The 20,849-nt window shown below is 39.4% G+C and overlaps 1 protein-coding gene across 1 annotated transcript in view; it reads left to right on the top strand.

Annotated features, from left to right (window-relative positions):
• Positions 1-20,849, top strand: part of LOC123979405 (brain-enriched guanylate kinase-associated protein) — a 58,854-nt gene that overhangs the window by 8,898 nt on the left and 29,107 nt on the right. The window contains exons 2-3 of the mRNA XM_046063318.1: positions 2,325-2,356; positions 17,075-17,236. Coding sequence (XP_045919274.1) covers positions 2,325-2,356; positions 17,075-17,236 — 194 coding nt within the window. The remainder of the gene's footprint in view (positions 1-2,324; positions 2,357-17,074; positions 17,237-20,849) is intronic.

Genomic DNA, 20,849 nt, shown 5'->3' with positions numbered 1-20,849 from the left:
TATTGTTATTATCATATATTATCATTAACATTACAATTATTATCATTAACACTAATATACATATCTATACCATTTTTCATTTAGTCTATAGCAACATCACCTTTACTGTCTGTACCTCTGTGTGTGTATATTATGTAGGCTGCCTCCCTCCCCTCTCTCTCCTTCCATCCCTCTCTTTTTCTCTCTGTTCCTCTCTCTCTCTCTCTCTCCTTCACCCCCAACCGGTCGAGGCAGATGGCCGCCCACCCTGAGCCATGGTTCTGCTCGAGGTTTCTGCCTCTTAAAAGGAAGTTTTTCCTTGCCTCTGTCGCCTAGTGCTTTCTCTTGGTGGGAATTGTTGGGCTTCTGTAAATAACACCACAGAGTACGGTCTAGACCTGCTCTTTTATGAAAAGCGCTGTGAGATAACTGTTGTTGTGATTTGGCGCTATATAAATAACTGTCCAAAACAGTACATTGCTTAGCTTCAGTGCCGGTGTAACTCTCTGTTTCTCCAAACTGGGGGCATGCTGACCGCCATCTACTGCAAGTTGTACTCCAATTATGGACAAGTACCTCATAAAGCCCCACTCCAAAAATCCACCTTTCAACTGCTTTAAGTTGGAGCTGATCATAATTGATAATATGTCCATATTTTATTGTGATATTTAAAACCATTACTGATGAGAGTACAGACTGAAGCTTTAATTTAGCAAATACAAAATAAAGGCTAACATGGTACGTTTTGTAATGAATGAGTGTACATCCATAGTAGCTGCAGCTGCAGATTATCCTTCACTGATGCCTTCCAGGAATGCCAATCCACTCCTCCTCCTGCCTCTCTCTAGGCTTACCCTCCCCACACAGAGGGATGCTGGGATGGAGGAATAGACAGAGGGGGATTACTGAGCGTTGTCTCATTCAGTAGCTGTATGAGTCATCCTGCTGTATCACTCGCACTGTTTGTAACACCCACACGACACCACGAAGCACAACATACACATGCTCACAAACACACACTGCACTCTCACAACCCATATGTGGGCACTTACAACACGCAGAAACAATATCTGACTTCCTCTAGCTCTATAAAGTTCCTGATCATGAACATAAATTTGAGAGGGTTTTATGTGTGTTACAGCAAGTCAAATATTTTTTTGGTTTAGGACCTTTGCTTCACATATATGCTGTGCCATGTCAACTCTGGTCCAGAGGATGCATTTAGTAGCCTAATTGGTTCTGCACCAAAGAATTAAGCCAAAGAAGAAGAAAATGTAAATGGTAAATGCCCTTGTGAAATCCATGTTATGCATAATGTATGTGTAACAAACAAATGTGTGCAAACAAGGACCTGCTCTCATATCCATCTCTATTTGAGTTTTCACATATAAAGACATGATAGAGGATAACTGAGTGGAGTGGGGTGTCACCTCCAATCTTGTATGATATTTTAAATGTTCTATGTCTAAAAGGAATAGTTTTGGGGGTATACATTTTGGGATATGAGTATTTGTTTTTCAAGACTCACATTTCTGTACGATAAAACCATGATAAAACCAAAGCTAACGTCAGAAGCCGGTTAGCTTAGCTTTACTGGAAATCGTGAGAAGCAGTTAGCTTGCACACAAAAACACTCTTGTAAAGCCACAATTTGTCATTATGAGAAAATTATATACAATGTATTAATTGGTGAGGTTTAGAGGTGCTGGTAGCCAGTTTTTTTTATGTCTTTGGACAGAGCCAGGCTAGCTGTTTCCCCGTTTCCCGTGTGTATGCTACACTCAGCTAACTGGCTACTGGTGGTAGCTTCATTATTTAACATACGGTCATGAGAGTGGTATCGATCTTCTTATCTAGCTAACAGCAAGAAAGCCATTAAGTATATTTCTCAAAATGCTGAACTGCTCTTTTAAAGTGACTTTCATGCTTGCAGTTATTCGGCTTGGATTATCTTCGTATATTCCTGCTAGGACTTTTCATTTTCTGTCATTAATCTTTTGTGTTTTTCTTCTCTCCTTTCAACAACTACAGTATGTAAGTCTGCGTCTCACCCTTGGGCACTTTCTCCCCATTTCTGCAGCACACAGCATTTTTCTTTTGCACCGTTAATCTGTCATTTCTTGCTCTGTCTCCCCCCCCCCTCCCCCTTTTCACTTAATGTTCCCAATACTGATATAGTACGTGTGCCCAGAGTGAAAAATAATGGATATATTTGTTTGTCGAGACAGACACTCTGAGAGCTCGTTAAACACCAGATAAGAGGTACTCTACAGCAGCGGTGCCAGATAAATCTGCTTGATAGATAAATCTGATCATTTTACACTCTCTTCTTCTCTTCCTACCAGGAATCTGATGGAGGGATGCAGCATGACACAAGGTTAGCCACTTTCACTTTTACCTTCTCTCCCCGTGGCAGTGACACTACCACCACACCTCTCTCTCCTTCTTTTTTCTCCATCACTCCCATAACCCCTCCTCTTCCCATACACCTCCTCCTGCTCCATTCAGATCTCAGCTTCCTCTCTCACTTTCTCTCTCTCTCTCTCTCTCTCTCTGCCTCTCTCCTCTCTCTCTCTGCCTACCAGCCTGTCTCCAGTCAGAATTAGAGGAGACTTTTTTCTAAATGCATGGCGCTCTGAGGGGATGCACAGGCACATGAATATTGTGATCTTATCAGCTGAAAATGAGGCGAAAAGCATATAAACGGTAAGGCAAGAAAGAGGAGAAGTGCATGCCTGGTTTTATTAGCTGCTCTGAAATAACTGTGTGTAGTTGCTTTGCCACACTTGTGAAAAATAATAATTGTTGTGAGTCCTCTTCTGTAGCTCTTCTGCCATTCTGTCCATGTGTTGCATAGCAAAGTGCTTCCACAAAACGGTCAGGTAGACAGCTGTGCATTCAACAGTATAGCATGTTTGGACAATATGAATACATGTTGTGCAGTGTGTTTCAGTAAACTGAAGATTTTTATTACTGTAATCTATGCAGCAAAGGAAGTGAGGCTACTGAATACTGTTTGGTTTAGTTGAAGTAAATCAGTGTTTTTTTTCCTGCTCAGTCAATTCCGCTGTCATTTGAATTTTATTGGCGTGAGAATAATGAGGCGGCAAATGTTTTTGATAGCCCTCAATTAACTCTCATATTCATTCACTGGGCAAAATGATACCACAGAGAGGCAATTACGGCTGAACAAGTGCATCATGAGAGAAAAAGTTGTTCTCATTAAGCCAAACTCCTCACCTTGTATAGATTAAGAGCGAGAGAGAGAGAACAAGAATGGTAAACCCATATTATACGACACGCAATTACTTTATATTTCAGGGAGTAAATCATGGAGTCTTCTTCCATCATATATTGCCTTTAAGTGGCTTTATAATCTCATATGTCAGTACATTATGATCATAACATCTGGAAGTTAATTGCTTTCACCTCCAGTCATAACCTCCAGCAAGTGAGGATACATTGATTTTTAGAGATGATCCCCGTTTCCTGTTACATAATTAAAGCAAACAGCACCTCAGATAAGGTGCAGTCCACAGGGAAACTTTGTCTTTGAAGTGAGGTTAAAATGCCCTGTACAATGCAAAGAGCATTTAATTAATCTGGTGAAAAAAATAAAGAAAAGTGAACAATGAGTGCTAACCCTCTTGGCACTACAGTGTTGTTTTTCTGCGTTATGACGGCATGTAATTAATGTATCATTACTTCAAAGATGGCAGTAAAATGAAATCCAGGATCTTAAGTTTTACTACAGTATTGTACATGCCATGAGAGTCAAACCTGGTTTGCAAATGTTAAATTTATTGAACCTGTCTTGTCAAAAAAAAAAAATCATAAGTGAATTTAGAACATGCATAATTTAGCATAATTCATAACAGAGACAGGTTTTCTGGTAACAAACAAGCAAAACTCTACAGAAATATTTGGTCATTACGGCCAAACAATTAAATGGATCCAAAAATTTGAATAAAGAAGTGTTGAAGGCTGTTCAAACAAATCATCAGCTCCTCAGTTTTCTGAAAATATTATAATAAGAAGAAAAGCACCAGAGGCTGTTTTGTTCTTTACTTATAAGCTGAATTAGATGGACTATTTACCATCTCTAAATTGAGATCACTGCACTGACAACATTACAAACTCACTGTCTTCACATGCAGAATGCACAGTATCAAGAGCACAGAGAAGAAGAGTACATAAAGAGAATATTTATAAACATCATAAGAGTCATAAACATCAGATTTTCAAGTTTGCACATTAGTACTCTTTTAACTTAGAAACTTTGTGGTAATTCCCATATTTTCCGTCTGGTGCTAATTTTCCGCTTCAAAGTTCTGTGTAAGGTAGATTGCTATAATCGGTATTCTTCTTTTATTTTTAGATTATTAATATCTTCTTTATGAGGTGATTTGCTGAGTCCGTTCATTGCCAGTAGGACAGATGAAATGCTGAACTTTCCAAAAGTGTAATAAAAATGTCACTGTCAAATTAAAACTGGAAGCTGAAATGGTGATGCCCAAAGGAGCGCACTATTTTCTTAAAAATGGACACTGTGCCCCTAAACAAAATTACTGACAGGTTACATCTCTTGAATTTCGACATTCTGTAAACAAGAAAATCTTTTCTCACTGTTCCAACTCAATTTGCCAAAGAATTCAATGAGTTTCCTTGAGTCCAAGGGTAGTGGAAGTTTACTTTGTGTGCATAGTGGAGGTGCGCATCAAATTACAGTCATAGCTGCTGAGTTTAATTTTGGATAAACCAAGGACAGAGAAATACAGCTAGCTCAATAAAAAGCATGGAGGAAAAAAAGCTGTTTTGGCTTTATTTGACTTGCTGTGACTTTTAAGTAGGTCGCTACAAATGTTTCAGCTTACCTTCATCAGCATCTACCCATCATCCCTTTTTCCTCCTGCACCAGCCTCACTAACCCACTGGGCTTCACTCAGACTTTGAGGAATATGCCTAAAGAGGCTTTGTTTGTTCATCTCTCTCGTCTTTTCCTAAGCTAGGCACGTAGCATCCAAAAAGCAGATGCTGTACGAAGACTCCCCTCAGGTTAGCCTGGAGCACTTTGCCACCTCCCTGCTCTCTCATTCTTCTGTCTAATTATTTCCGAGACGATGAGTTCAGAGATTTATGCAGGAGCCATTTGTGATGGTGGACTATAGCACCTGGAGGTGGTTGATGAGGGATCTGCCTTGGAGCGTACTCAAGGGGTTGGCTTTGTCTCTGAGTGTGCACATGTATCCATATTCTCTGATTTAGACCCCTGTGAATCATGTGTCTTAAGACTCCTTCTCTGTCTTTGACTTCCCACTTCACCACCTTTGTTGCTCCCTGGACTATTGGAGATACGCCTGTCTGCCACACAGCATTTATACGGCTCCAACAAAGCCAACAGGACAGGGTCAGCTGAGCAACATAAGCCTCTGGAGTACCCATACAGTGGGCCTTCAGTGTCTTTTAAACACTATGTACTGTATGTCAGAAGAGTATGATGTGTGGCATTTTAATACACATATAACACACAGAGGATAGAGCATTTAAACACATGGCTTGAACTTGATCTCAATGTCCCCACACAGGCCATTTTAGGCCTTGTGAATAATTTTTTCTTTGTTCTCGCAGCTCATTAATGCATTAGCTTCGGTCCTGATCTCTCTTGTTCAGGGTCATGGTTCAGAGACTGCTCCTATTATATCAACAATAATTTGTTGATACAGCCTCTGTTGTGTGTCGGGCTGCAACAAACATGCTGTTTCACCAGACGAGAGGCTTTTTGTCAAACACGTACAAGCAGACACGTAGCATTCTTACGAGCTACATGTTAACAAACTGTGCAGCTATTGCACCCATTACACCTCAATAAATACTTCATTGCACCCTGAAGGGCTGTGCGTGTTTAGCTTACATGCCCACAATCTCTTCAACCCCTGGTCGCCTCCTGCATGGTGGATTTCCAGATGTCCAATCTGGGCTGCGATGATAAAGAGAAAAGGCTTGAAGGTGAAAAGTACAGGGTTCTTTCTTCAAAGGCGAAATTTGGTCGTCATGGCCCTTTGTACCTCTTTGTGCTCATTGTGCTGAGTGGAGCTCTTATACAACGTGTGCTGTGGAGGGACAGGATCCTATAAACTGTCATCTCTGAATTCAGATTTGGAAGTTATGTTCAGTTTGTTTATTAAATTACCCGTAATGTGTGGATATAGTTAATAGTTTTTGTAAGAGTTTGATTTGCAGATAGATAATGCGTGTTAATTTGCTGTTTTGAGATCACCGAAAATGTAAAATTATCACTTTTATGGACACCCAGCAGTCTTAACGAAGACTGCTATGTATCTGCAAACAAATACAGACCACATCTCCTTAAAGCGACTATAATCACTATATTGACAAACCAACAGAGACTCATCACCAGACACCAGACCAGACTTTACTGTTTTGGTTCACTCTCTTGTTAGCGTTGTTTTTGGGCACAGTAGGCAGTTGTTTTCATCCAAAAAACTAACAAACCCAATGTATATTACATGCCTAGCACCAAACAGCAGACAGACACAGTTAGCAACTAGCTGGTTCATTGGATGTAAGCAACTATTTGCTATAAAGTTAGCTGTATCAGCTTAAAAGGTGATGATATGTGAATGTGTGTTACTGCAGGTTTAAATTACTATACATTATATAAAGCCATCTATGGGGCAAGTACAAATAAGATAAGAAACTTCTTATTGATCCCTGACAGGGAAACTGAAGAGTCCAAGCAAAAGAAGTACAACAACTGATATAATAGAGGTCTGCAGACATGCTAGCAGCTCTGTGAGGCTGTACTAAGGCACAGCAGTGCTTTGCGCTAAATGCTAAGACTGACCATCTTTGTTTAGCACGTTGGTATGCAAACATTTGCTAATTAGCACTGAACACAGAGTAAGTACAACAGAGCTTAATGGAAATGTCATTAGCAGCTATTGGGCAAATTTAAATTGCAACCTGATGAAGGCGCTAGACGAGAACTTAAAGGATCACAAAATTGTAATTCATCCTGAGGTGGATTTTATTGTCCGTACCAAAATTTATGGCCATCCATTGTAAGGGTATTTCGGTCTGGACTAAACTGGACAGATTGACATTGCCATCCTTGAAGCCGCTGGCAAGGCTACATACTAGAAAGCCACAGTATGAGCAAAACTCAACAAACACCAAACATAAATATTAACCCCTTAACGCTGATTGTCGCAAATTCGCATCTCACCCCTTCCATTCAGAGTGCACCTGTGATAGCGTATGTATTCCACCAATGCCAGTTTGTGCATATTCGATGTCACTACTTTGCATCATACCTACATTTTTATCTATTCTATGTGCTATAGACAAAGTAATAATCTCTACTTAATTTAGCATCAGCTTGAAAGCCCAAAATTTTTTTTTATATATAATAGTAAATACATTCAGCCATCAAGGGGTTAAATCATCAGGGGCATCTTTAAAACACTTCTCTGTCTACATAGTGTTGTATCTCAGCAGTCTGTGAGGCGATTACTTCTTGTCCTCCGCCAGGCTGGGAGCACAGGTATGTCACGACTGTGTTGTCGTGGCAACCTCAGTGAGGAGCGAACTCGTTGTCTTTCACCGGAATTTAACAATGGAGAAATCTTAACTCAGACTGGTCTTAACGCACAAATGTATGAATTGTGTGAATCATCCTTTCAGTACACTACCCCCCCCCCCCCCCCCTCTCTCTATCTCTCTCTCTCTCTCTCTCTCTCTCTCTCTGCTCTGTCTCTCTCTCTCTCTCTCTCTGTGCTGAGTATTGTTGCTTGTTTGAAAGGTTATGAAGGGATGAAGAGCACAGTGAAAAGCTGGCCTGCGGCACTGTCTAGCTCTTGAGCCATAATATTGTCTACTTATGTCAGGAAACACAGATTGAAAGAGAGACAGAGAGGACATTTTGTCAGTACATACAGTTAAAGCAAGTTTATTAATTTCACCTTTTTCTTGAACCACCACTGTTTGTACTACCAGGCAGCTATTGTGAAAATAGGAGTCAAAATTGAAAGCCCACGGCTTAAAAAGTAATTAAATTTAAGAGTGCTGGAGTTGTTTTTCTCGACAACATCTATAGGTGAATTGAACTTGATTTGACCTGATGAATCTGAAGTCTATTACATTGTCCAAGTTGTTGCCCAGAAGGTCTCACTCTGACGTTTTGTCGATCTTCAGCAGACATTGAATGATTTTTTTTCATCCTTTAAAGAAACAAGCACAGTGTCGAGAGAATTCTTTTCAGAACATAACGTTATTACATTATGGATAAGATAAAAGTCAAATTCAGAGCAACCACGTGGTTCAGCTGTACCTACCGTACATTGTCCATGCTCCAAATCCTCCCTTGTTTGTAATTCTCATTCTTACTTTATTTTGTTGAGTTTCTTTTCATAGAATTGTTGAGCAGAACAGATATAGATAAAGTTGGTGTTTTAGACCAATGCCAATATCTTTTGACTGCTTAATAACTGTATGTACAGTGGTGGGTTTTTCATGGACCTAAAACTGAGACCAGAGCCAGTAGTCCTGCCATATCTGAGACCCCAATACAACCTGCGATTGTCTTTATTTCATCCATTAGTGAGTGTCTCTCTGTCCTCCTACTCGACACACATGGACTTGCAAAACGCGACATGCACTGACATTTATGATCGGCAAATGATTTAATGAATTCAACCGATCTGACACTTAACACTTTGTCAGGACAACTAGAAAGGAGGTTTGCATTTGAATCAGTTTAATTTGTTGGGTTATGTAATTAGTTGTATAAATCTGATCAATGTGAAGATTAAACAAGTTTTCACTTCTGCTCTCCACTATTTAATGTTTAATTTAAGTTTTAAATGGAGGGATTCAATCATACAGATCCAAAAAAGTTCTAAGAGACTGAAAACTGAGTGCTTTACTTTTATTAAATGTTAATATGGAGCCCTACAAAACCTTTATTAAACCTGCTTAAACATACCATCATTTCTACTGTTAACCATTTTTTAATACATTAACCCTTAAAGGAAACTCAGTTTCCCTGTTTACACTTTCAGAAACCAATTCACTGCCAGAAGGGTTGGAAGAAAAGATCAATTTAAAGAGTACTCCAGCAATTAAGTATTACTTTAGTCCATAAAGGAAATCTGACTTTCTGACTGGATCCTAGCCTTCGCTTAATGCAACTGTAGCTACTTTTGTTAGACCATCCCTGCTTGGGAAACAGGGATGTTTTTTAAACTCTTTCTTCTAATTTAACAAAATATAATATCCTGACAAAACTTGAAACCTGTTTTTAATGGAAGTATGTGTGTATGTGTGTAAAGTTGCGTAGGTGAGATTATCAGTCCAGTTGCATTGCTTTATATTACCTCAGATAAGCAAATGTACATGGTATGATAATTGTCAATTTTTATACTATGGTACAACGTGAAACCTGTATACTGCTGCAACCCCTTCTCCAGAGCCACAGAAGACTATCTAGTTTTCACAGGCTATGTAACTGACATGGAAAATCAACAGACTAAGTACTATTAATTGCTACAAAAATAATGTGTAAAGTTTCACTTAAATCTGTTGTTAAGCCTCCGTCATGATGGACCGGTCAGATCCAGCGACTTATGTTGTGCTTGGACAGATGGTGATCCAGGCAATGCAAAGATATATTGCACCATGCAGCATAATAAAGTGGGTTTAAATTGGACTATGAGAAGCTGTGAGCTGAGTACCAGACTGTAGTAAGTATGGTTTGGCAGCAGTAAGTTACAGATGGGGTTGCAATATACTCCCCATTTAAAGTGCAGTTTGTCTCCTAAAGCTTCTCTGTTGTTTAGCTCAGTCTGTTGCTGTGTGAAGATTTTCCACTGAAGCAGAATGTTTTTTTTAAGTCACTTAGTGTTATGGTGAGATGGTATTGGGCATGTCAACTAAGGAAATTAATACACTAATCAGTTTTATTGGTAAATTAAGGATGGTTCACCATTTTTCAAGCCTGTCTTTAAACAATAGACAGGTGCACATATGAACACTGCAAGCGAGTTTTCTTCCTGCAGTCCTTCCCCTTGTTCATACTGAACATTAAAATCTCTTTCTACAGTGCAAGTGTTTCATTGTAAGTGATTGGGGACAACATCTACAGTCTTCATTCTGTATAAAAATGTATTAAGAAACTCAGCTGAAGCTAATGTGAGTCTTTGGCTTTCTGAATTAGTCAGATCAAGCAGGTATCTTCCAGTTACTTTTGAATTACACACTTTACTCATTGACTAAAAAAAACTGTCAACCCTAAAACCCACAAACACAAAAAAGACTGCCCACCAGCCTTGAACTGCGCAGCACACTCATACACACACACGCACACCGCGCGGCGTGATGTGGGAAAGATCCCCTGTGGTGACTCCTGCTGTGGCCCCCTGGTGAGACCTGATCTGATCAGGAATAGAGTGAAATATGCCTACAAATTGTCAAAATTGATTGAACGCTTGCCGTTTCCTCTGAACCTCACACACACACGCACATGCGCACACACACACGCTTCTATTCACACATATAAAACTTTATTGCTATGACTGACGTGCCGTTTCAAAGGCCAAGGATACATGAAGGAGTTGGAGGGAGTCTGATGAGTCATAACAGGGGAAACTATTCATTATCTGTTAATTTATCCCCAGGAGTTTTTTGTGTTGGGTAACAGAGCTATTGTTACAAAGGCCATGAATTTAAACATGCCTTGAACTGTGTTTGACATCACCCGGATGATACTTCTGTCTGTTACTCTACCTATCACAACCACAGTTAATCAACGTAATCAATGAAATTTTTAGATGATGTGATTCAACCTCTGGCTTAAAAAAATGGATACTTCAGGCGTTTATTATAAGAAGTTAGTTTGCTGTATAAGTTCTTATTTTTTAAGTCCAACAAGTTCTTCCCTCCTACCTACTTAAGGTTGAGCCTCTTTTGATATGTAGATAGAAACTAAACAAGAGATAAACAGTGTGGAGATCGTTCCTCAGTTGCAGTTCGTTTTCTTCAGGCAGCAAACCGTGTTGACTAGTCATCATCATTGCTCTGGTGGCTTAATCCACAGAGCTCTGTTTCTGGCTGCTGGTAGTGAGAGCATGCAAAAGAGACTGTTGAATTTCTGTAGTCTTGCATCAGAAGAAATACACAACACAAGGCTCTCAAGTAAAGACTCAACACTGCCATACCAAGGAAAAAAAATGTTGCAAGTTAACGTTACTATTAATCATCACCACTTCTGCTCATGTTTGGTCACTCTTGGCTTTTAGGCTGTTTGAGTCAACCTCAAACCTTTTGAGTTGTGCAGCAGTTGAGATGCAGGAATAATGAAGGAATAATTCTGGTTTAAAACAACTCTGGTCTGGCTTTTTTTGTAGTTTGTAGTATCATTCAGTTAAAATAACATGCTACTCACCAAGTTAACTGCTTAAGTCTGGGAATGCAGTGGTATTGCTAGATAATAAGTCACTAAACATGGTCAGTTAGACAATCACACAATCCCACAGGTTATCCAAACTTATTTGGAAAAGAAAAGAATAGCAAACGATAAAACTATTACAAATCATCCTTCACAGCTTCACAGACAGATGTCCTGGTTCAACTTTGACTTGTCACACTTACTGTAGGTGTCTTGTGAAATGAGGGAATATTACCAACATCATGGGTGTGCTCACTTTCAGTTTTACCTACAAATAATGTGGAGAGACATTGCCAATAAGCAGTGTTGGGCAAGTTACTTCCAAAAAGTCATTTAAGAGTAATTAGTTATATTACAATATTACTATATTACTATCTCTGATTTGTAATGCTTTACACTACTTTTGCATTACTTGATCGCAATATTTCCTTCCCCTTAAGTAGATTTTGTCACTTTTCAACTTCTAAAACATATTAGATATAACGTGTTCATTAGTGAGCTTTACATGTACCTTTGGACAGAGCTAGGCTGGCTGTTTTCCCCGTATTCAGTCGTGATGCTAAGCCAAGCTAACTAGCTGCTGGCTGTAGCTTTATATTTAATAACGTAAAGACATGAGAGTGGTATCAATCATCTCATTTAACTCTGAAAAAAAGCCAAGAAGTGTATTTTCCAAAATGTTGAATTGCTCTTTTAAATAAACTTTTATACATACAATTATAATTTTAACAATATAATTTTTGAACTAAACTAAACCTCAACCATAATGGTGGAAGGTCAGAAAACTGTCATTTCAATGTATTTTTACAATTTTGTAAGGCACTAATATGGTGACACTGAGAAACTACCTTTTTTTGTTTGGAGGACTTGTTAAAAGCAAAAAGCAGCAATCACTTTCGTTAGTACAATGTCCTCACAACCAATAGAAATGATGTCCAAAGCTACAAAAATAACACTTGTTGAGTTATCCTCTAAGATGGAACATGGAGGTTTACTGTTTACAGTAGACGAGGTGCTTGTGTCTCTGTGAGCTGCTCACCTAACAGCAGACTTCAGGAGGAATGACACTGGCTATTAATGTTTAAGATCTTCATTTGGTCACTGTGGATAGTATATCTGGCAGGCAGTAGCTCTACCTCGCTCACCTCCCGTGGCTCATTACTAGTAAATCAACCTGCGGGCACCATAAGGGCTCCCTATTGTAGATCCAAGATGGATACTGGCTGGTTGTGACCTTTAAAAGGTTTCTTTTTTTTCTAAATTGAACTGGAGTCACTTGCTATTGGAGCAAATTCTCATGAAAGAGGAGAAAGTATAGAGGCAGAGTGGGAAGTGGAAGCTTTCTGCCTGAAGTAGGTTATAGTCTGCAGCATTACAACAACCATTAGTTGTACTCCCTGTAGTGTTGTCTGATCATTATGACAAGTTGTAACACGTGGGGAGTGTTTTTCAGGTAAATGGTTGATGGTGTTTCCATCCCCACAAGAGACTCCTCATAATACTTACGAGGAGACACTATAGAGAGAAAAGTGTGCTTGGTTTACATATCTTTGGCTGTTTTGCTGGTCCTCCGGCAGTGTACAAACAGCAGTAAGCATATCATGAGGTTCTCTGAGGACTTGTTCCTTCATGTGGATAGTGTTTACCCTGCCAAACAACACCTGAGGCACAAAGATCTACTGTTTATCCCCCTGGGGGAGGTGTTGTGAAACAGTGAGGGTACAGGGAGGTGTGTGTTTGTTTGTGCGTGTGAGGATATACTCTGTACAACCTTATACAGTCTATGGTACAACCCTACAACTGCACTTTTTACCAATTCAGCAACTATTTCTGTCTTCTTTCTCTCTCTCCCTCTGAGACTTGCAGATAAGAAAATGGCTATAGCAACAGTGTTTCCAGAAACTGCCATTGTTTCCTGAGCCAGTGTTGAAGGGAGATTAAAAATAATAAGTAGTGGTGGCATTAGAAATGGCGGCAGGCGACAAAACATTCATTCCAGTTTGTTGTTGAACTACTACCCTGCCGCTCTGCAGGGACTGATAAAAGTTATGCTGCTGGCACAACACCTGTCTCTTTTTATGCATTTATGCTTACCTGGCTCTTAAGGACAAGACATAGTGGTTTTTAAAAGGCGAATATATGGACCCTTACTTACTGTCGCTATGCCCGTCAACCTATTACAGCACATAATGCCGTTTACAATGACAGCGCTGGCAGATTTAGTTCTTAGTAATTTTTGGAACAATGTGTCTTCAATTTCATAAGTAGACAAAAACAGGCATCTCATTTCTAGCTGACAACTGTGGACAGCTATAAAGATGACTGTTGCAATCAGATTTATCAGGAGTAGCTACCTAATGTAAGCTAATGCTAACACTAAAACTACATGAAAGATTTTGTCACAATGAAAACTGTAAAAAGATCTTAAATATGCATATGATAGCTACATACAGGATATAGTGCAAAGAGACTGAGGCCAAAGCTAATCTAAGGTAAAAAGTTAGTATCCTCACCAGTTCATGATCCATGAGACATGGATATTAAGAGACAGTATTGTTCTTGTATTGTCGTGCAGAGTTAGTCCATGATAAGTAAGAAAAATCTAAGATCAGATTGTTATTTTTTGTTAAACGCAACAGCTTACATACTTGGAAAAGCAAAGGTTAGATTTATTCTTACTTGTTTGTATATTGTTTGTACAGTATGTTTCAGTTAAGTGTTACAAGAGAAAAGACTTTTAGGGTGAGGGTGTTTAGCAAACATGACACTACCTCAGATGACGAAGTTGACTGTTGCCGAAGGAGTGAAATATTGACCAATTCCAATGACATATAACACAACAGAGCCGCTAATGTTAAACTCTAATAGCATCCAGGCTTCCCACAAAATGTAGCAAGCTAATGAAATGCTCCTGGCCTTTTAAGAAACATTTTATTACTGCAGCAAGCTAGTTAGCTGGACATGTTAACATTTGTCGCCCTCCAAACTCTTTAAATACATAGTATATCTGTTACTACAGCTCAATGCTCGCTGCTCAGTTGATGTCCTCTTAATAGATCTTTTTTTTTTTTTTTGAGCAATTATTTGATTAATTGATTATTATCTGTAATATCACTAATGGGCACTGATATCGACAAGACTTGTCAAATGCAGCTGCATAAAGAAAGAAGCACAACTGGAAAGGTTATTCTGGCCTTTTATCCTTTCTAAATTCAGACTAAAAGATGTTTGTGCATTGATCTTTCAATAGGAAGTGCAAAGTTCAACTGGAGGTTCAATTATTCAAAATATTGCATACAATTTAAATTTGTTTACTAGACTTATCTAATTGATCCCCCAGTGCTGCTTCGCCATACAAAACTGGCAAATTTTCTGAATACACACAAAATCTCTATTTTTCTCTGGAGTCAACAGAACTAAATGTGCTGCTAAATCTGTGGGACTTCAAAGCTGTTTTTCTCTGCTCTCTTGCCAGGGTCATCACAGATAGCCAACTCCTATCTGCCTCCCCAGGCAAGACTTAGAGCTTTGACTGTTGGTTTGTGGTTAGAGTTCAAACTTGGCTTCAACATTCAGCCGACCAGCAGCAGCAGTAGAGGCGACAACTATACACACATGAGAGCTGTGGCAGAGAGAAAAATATGAAAAAGATATATATTGGCAAAACTGCCCTCAAAACACAAAGAAATGGTTGCAAACATCAGAAAAGAAGGTAAGATGAGTCAGTCTCGGGAGTGTTGTAAACTCTAAACATCAGCCTCATTATCAGGGAATCCATTTGACTCATTTTGACTAATGGAAAATGGATTTACATTGGGCGGTCATGACCATTAAAAAGCCATTAAAAACATAATGTGGCATCTATTCATTCCCATCATTCATCTTCATATCTATTGTCATGTATCAGATGACATCTACATCCAAGTTAAGGCTACACTACATTTCACCAACAACAGCCTTAGCATCTGGACCCAAAAAATGTAATACCCAAAAAAAACATTATCAATCGCTGTGAGCTCAGACTTAATTAAACTGGCATTACATAGTGATAAGAGCCCAGAGCAATTTTCACATACTTACAATAGCTCTCTGGCTCCTTGCCATGTGATATTACAACATCACTTGCAGCTGTTAGACCATGGAGAGGTTTTAAAGATTTTGTTTTGTTGTAGTGCCAGGCAAAGCAGAGTGGGCTGAACGTGAAGCCTCAGCATGTCGGATACATAAACTATTCAATCAAATCTGTCAAACATTTATATAGGAATAGTTCAACATGGGGAATACGCTTATTTGAAGATGAAAAGTTCATTCATCTGCCTAGAATGTCTCTGCAGTATCTGGCTATTGTGCAGGTTGCCAGATATGGGTTATATATGGCAGCCTCATCATGACTTTGGGATTCTGCACATAGTCACTGCTCCCTCACAACCACACATTTTTACATTTACACCTGCATTGAAAGCTCCAGGACTTTACGTAACAAACAGCTGATGAGAGTGGTATCACTAAGCAAAGAAATCCAATAAGTGTCTTTTTTAAATTGTTGATCAATTCCTTTTTTTTTACAAAGCCAGATGTTTATCTACTACTCCAGCATCAGGGTCCTTGTTTTTGGGCTTATGATTTTGCTTGGCTACTCATGTAATGTCTTCTTACTGCGTGATGATATCTTAATTAGTTGCGATCTTAAACCAAGTACCCAGACATTAAAGGTAGTCCATTTCCCCACCCAAATATTGACACAACACATTCTGTAAGTCTTTCTGTAGACTCCACTACTACTACTACTGCCAGCCTCCTAATTGAGGCTCTGGGCTGAGGTGAGGTGGATGGAGGTGTGCACATTGCGCCTGCTGGTTGGCAGCGTTGAGCCATCAAACCTCTCCATGTGCCAAGTATCCATCAGTCTGGCAAAATGCGAAATGCCCCAGGGCGCATACTGCCCCTGCTCCCCATCGGAAGCCTTTCATTACCACATCCATTCTCTCAATCAGTCCTGTCAGTGTGTTTTCGTCCCCCACCCTCAAAGCTGCATCAAACACACTGCCAAAATATTGCTCCCTGTCTGTCTGTCAGCCTCTTGCTTACTTGCTCATGCTCTTTCTGCCTTTCACCCTCTTGTCAAACTTACTCACACACTAAGCTGTGGTCGATTGTATATTTTCACCTATTCTTCTATGAATCACCCATCGTCTTTGTCTGGGGGCAAAAATCCTTTCCTATTCTTTCAGAGATCTGATGTGGATGTGTAATAGAATTCACCATTACATTGATGGGAGCTCCTTTCCCATCTATGCTCTCACTCTGTGAATGGGAAAGGATTAGTATTCCTCCTCCATCCATCTCCTCCTCCCCATCAGTGCCTCACTGCCTTCCCCCTGCCTGGGACCTCTCTCTCTCCAAACTGTATTACACTCCAGCTACACTTCATCCCTTTCCCTCCCTCTCACACAAACAGATACACACTTCACTTTTTACTCTATTGCCTTTTCTCACGGTCTGTTTTCTCTCCCTCTCTCTGCTTGGCTCTGTGATTGTGACAAACTCTGACAGCAATGAAAGTACATCAGTGATGTGACTGTGTCTTGTTCTCAAATCCTGTTCTCCAAACTCTCTCTGCTGCATGTTCAGTTCTTTCCACGACCACAAGGATGACCTCCGAAAGCGCCTGTCGTACACCACCCACAAACTAGAGATGGTGGAGACGGAGTTCGATTCCACTCGGCAGTACCTCGAGACAGAGCTGCGCCGGGCCCAGGAGGAACTGGAGAAATTTACAGAGAAACTACGCAGGTGTGTGTGTGTGCATGTGGGCATGACTCTGTGGGCAGCTTGCCTTTTTATGTATGCATGAACGGTCAATTCCCCACCAGGAACAAACCCACCAAAGTCGTGCTGTGACATCAAGGAAATTTGGGTGATAGATGAAGAGTGTTTTCACATGCTGTACCATACAATTGAAAGGCCAGTGGTACTCTGCTCATGGGCCCCTTTGATGTCCTCAAAGTGTTGCACTTGTATATAGAAAAAGTGATGGAAGGTAGTTGTGTGAAGAACAAAAAAGGAGGACAATGGAGGTGTGAGGGTAAGAGGCTTCAGACGCTGTTTGATGACCAGAGAAGTTGTCTAAAACATTCAAACTCCATCTGTGCTGTAAAAGGACTGCACAAGCTTTTGTATATTGTTCCATGGAAAATCCACATAAAACTATAGAGGGATGAATGTTATGTGGTATGGGTATTTTTAAGCAAATAGGCCCAGTATCCATATAGGGTATCATGCAGGATACCAGGGCTGCAGTCGAAAGTAAAATTACATCCTATGTCTTTTCCTAAACACTTCTCCTTTACCTCGATGGAAAACCTCATGAGGTCAAGGAAAGATGTGAAGGAGAATTCACTGAGAGAATCTGATGGCATTTAGACTTTTTTTAAAAACAACTTTATTTATAACACGTGGAAGCTAAGTACAGTGACAAACTAAATGGTGTAGAAGATCCTCAGAAACCATCAATTACCCTACTCATAGGAAGTAAGTAAAAACAAAACAAACAGGATTGGAATATTGAAATTATATAATGACATAAAGGAATATACAAGAGAAAGTTGAGCCATTAAATTAATAATTAAATAAAAATACGGATTTGAGCAAGGGCCTGGAGTAAATTATATTGATAGACATATAAAGAGTTTTCATACATTTTTTCATACATTTGTTGGGTAGAGGAAGGGTTTTTTTTGTGCATTCCATAATGGTGTGGTGTGCGACGACATGTATGATGATATTGTTAACTAGAAATGTAATCTGCTTGTTCTTCAAGATTACTCCTGAGTCTGAAAGAGAAGAAATCTATATGTATGGATTTGGAGCACAGCCAATCATGCAAGGATTTCCATAAGTTTTAGATTGTGTGATAAGAATAAAATGTGCTCTGTTGTTTCCACATTTGCGTGGGTGCGTCACTTCAAATATTTCTGTTGCAAGAAACTGTGGAACGGCATTATCTATCTTGCTTTGGTAAAGCATGGTCCAGTGTACCCCATGCTAAAGGAGATAAGACAGGAAGCAATGAAATAGCTTTCCTTAACATTTAGAGAATTCAACCATATCTTTTGTCACTTAGGGGGTCATTTCACTCGGTTAGGAACCTTCCTAAGGAAAAATTACTATTAGACCACAGCCCAGAGTTCATGCCCTGTTACAGACCTGAAATTAACTTTGGTCTTTTTATGAACTATAACCATGACCTATCCCTATCCCTAACCCAATGTGTTTAAGATTAATAACCTTAACCATACTTTTACCATACTTTATTTGCCACAATCACCAACTTCCCCTGACCTTAACCATATTGTAGTTGCCATGTGCAGATATTGTAAAAAGTGAGAATTTGACAAGACACCTTTGAACCTACTGCAATCCGGGAGTTTGTAGAGTCATCTAGTATTGACGTTCTTGTAAGGCAATAGGGTTTCAGTCTTTTTGACTTAATTACCTAATTAGCTATTTCTGTTTTCTCAAAGTGTTGGAAGCACCAGTTAACCTTATATCTGTGTTCATCTGACTGAACAATCCAATTAGCATCATTATATATGTATAAACTATATATGGAACTCAATATGATGATGATGATTACATATTACTAGATTAAAGTTATTTAAACCAAAACTTTAATTAAATAGGCTGAATTTCCCTATTAAGTCCATCAAATCAGACATTTTAATATATACTGCCTGAATTTAAGTGACAACATTTTAATTGAAATATCACGTCAAATGTCAAAAGTATGGCATGGACTTAAAGGGAATGTAGCCCATTGGTGTTCCAAATAAGCCCCCTTTGCTGATAGATAAATACATTTATATATTTAAAAAATCTTAACAACACAAACTTTTCTATTGAAATCTGTAATTTCTTAGCTCTCAATAGCTACTTTCAGTTTGTATCCACTCCTGTCCTAGGTAAATGGCATTTGAAATAAGCGTGACAAGCCTTTTTGCTGTGTTGTCAATGCAGAAAAAGTGAAACTACAACTTGTCTTCTTTGGAATGAGAAAAACTATTTACATTTAGGCTAGTGGTTATAAAACATTGCAAAATCACATTCTAAAGTCTTTCAGTATTTTGTGGAGTAACATCAAAACATACAGTTCATCGGTGAGGAGACAACAGTCTAACATCCTGAAAGACTGTAACTTAAAATATAAAAGCAAATAGGAAAATAAAAGAGAAAGATGTCAACATTTCTACAATTTCTACTTTCTAAAGGGAGAAAATTCCCATTGAAACACAAACTAGTGGGCTTAAGGGACCATCCGTGAATTTATGGTTAAAAGAGATAATATTTTATATAAGTACATGACATTAAAAAATAACATTTTATATAATATATATCTAAATAAATCTATTAATGGTGCACTAACATAAGATGAAAACTATAAGTGCACTGATTGCTTTGATAACTCAACAATCAGCTCCATTGGAAGAAACATCACACATCAAAAAAGTTATGCAGCAAGTTGTGCTTGGGCTTATATGGATGTTTAACCTACAGTGGGGGAAAAAAGTATTTGACCCCTTGCTGATTTTGCAGGTTTGCCCACTTACAAAGAATGCAACAATCTACAATTTTAATCATATGTACATTCTAACAGTGAAAGACAGAATCCCAAAGAAAATTCCAGAAAATCACATCATATGAATTTATAAAAATTGATGACCATCTGATGAGGAAAAACAAGTATATGACCCCCTACCAAACAGCAAGTATTCTGGCTCCTACAAGCCAGTTAGTCTTTCTTTAAGACACAGCCCCAATCCCAACCAATTATCTACATCAAATACACCTGCCTCACCTCGTTACCTGTATAAAAGACACCTGTCAACACACAAACAACCAGCATCCAACATCACCACCATGGGCAAGACCAAAGAGCTTTCTACGGATATCAGGGACAAGATTGTTGATCTGCACAAGGCTGGGATGGGCTACAAGAGAATCGGAAAGCAACTTGGAGAGAAAAGATCAACTGTCGGTGCAGTTATCAGGAAATGGAAGAAGCACCACACCACCGCCAACCTCCCTCGGTCTGGGCCTCCACACAAGATCTCGCCTCGTGGGGTGTCCCTGATCATGCGAACGGTGAGGAATCATCCCAAAACCACAAGGGGGGAACTGATGAATCAACTGAAGGCAGCTGGGACCACAGTTACAAAAGAAACGGTTGGTAACGCACTACGCCGTCATGGATTGAAATCCTGCAGCGCACGCAAGGTCCCCCTGCTCAAGAAGAAACATGTACAGGCCCCATGAAGTTCGCCATTCACCACCTGGACGACTCAGAAGAGGCCTGGAAGAAGGTGATGTGGTCAGATGAGACCAAAATAGAACTTTTTGGCCTCAACTC

The sequence above is a fragment of the Micropterus dolomieu genome, linkage group LG11, assembly GCF_021292245.1.
Source record: "Micropterus dolomieu isolate WLL.071019.BEF.003 ecotype Adirondacks linkage group LG11, ASM2129224v1, whole genome shotgun sequence".
Lineage (NCBI taxonomy): Eukaryota > Metazoa > Chordata > Actinopteri > Centrarchiformes > Centrarchidae > Micropterus > Micropterus dolomieu.
The sequence above is the reverse complement of the archived record's forward strand: the minus strand, read 5'-3'. Positions and strand labels throughout refer to the sequence as shown.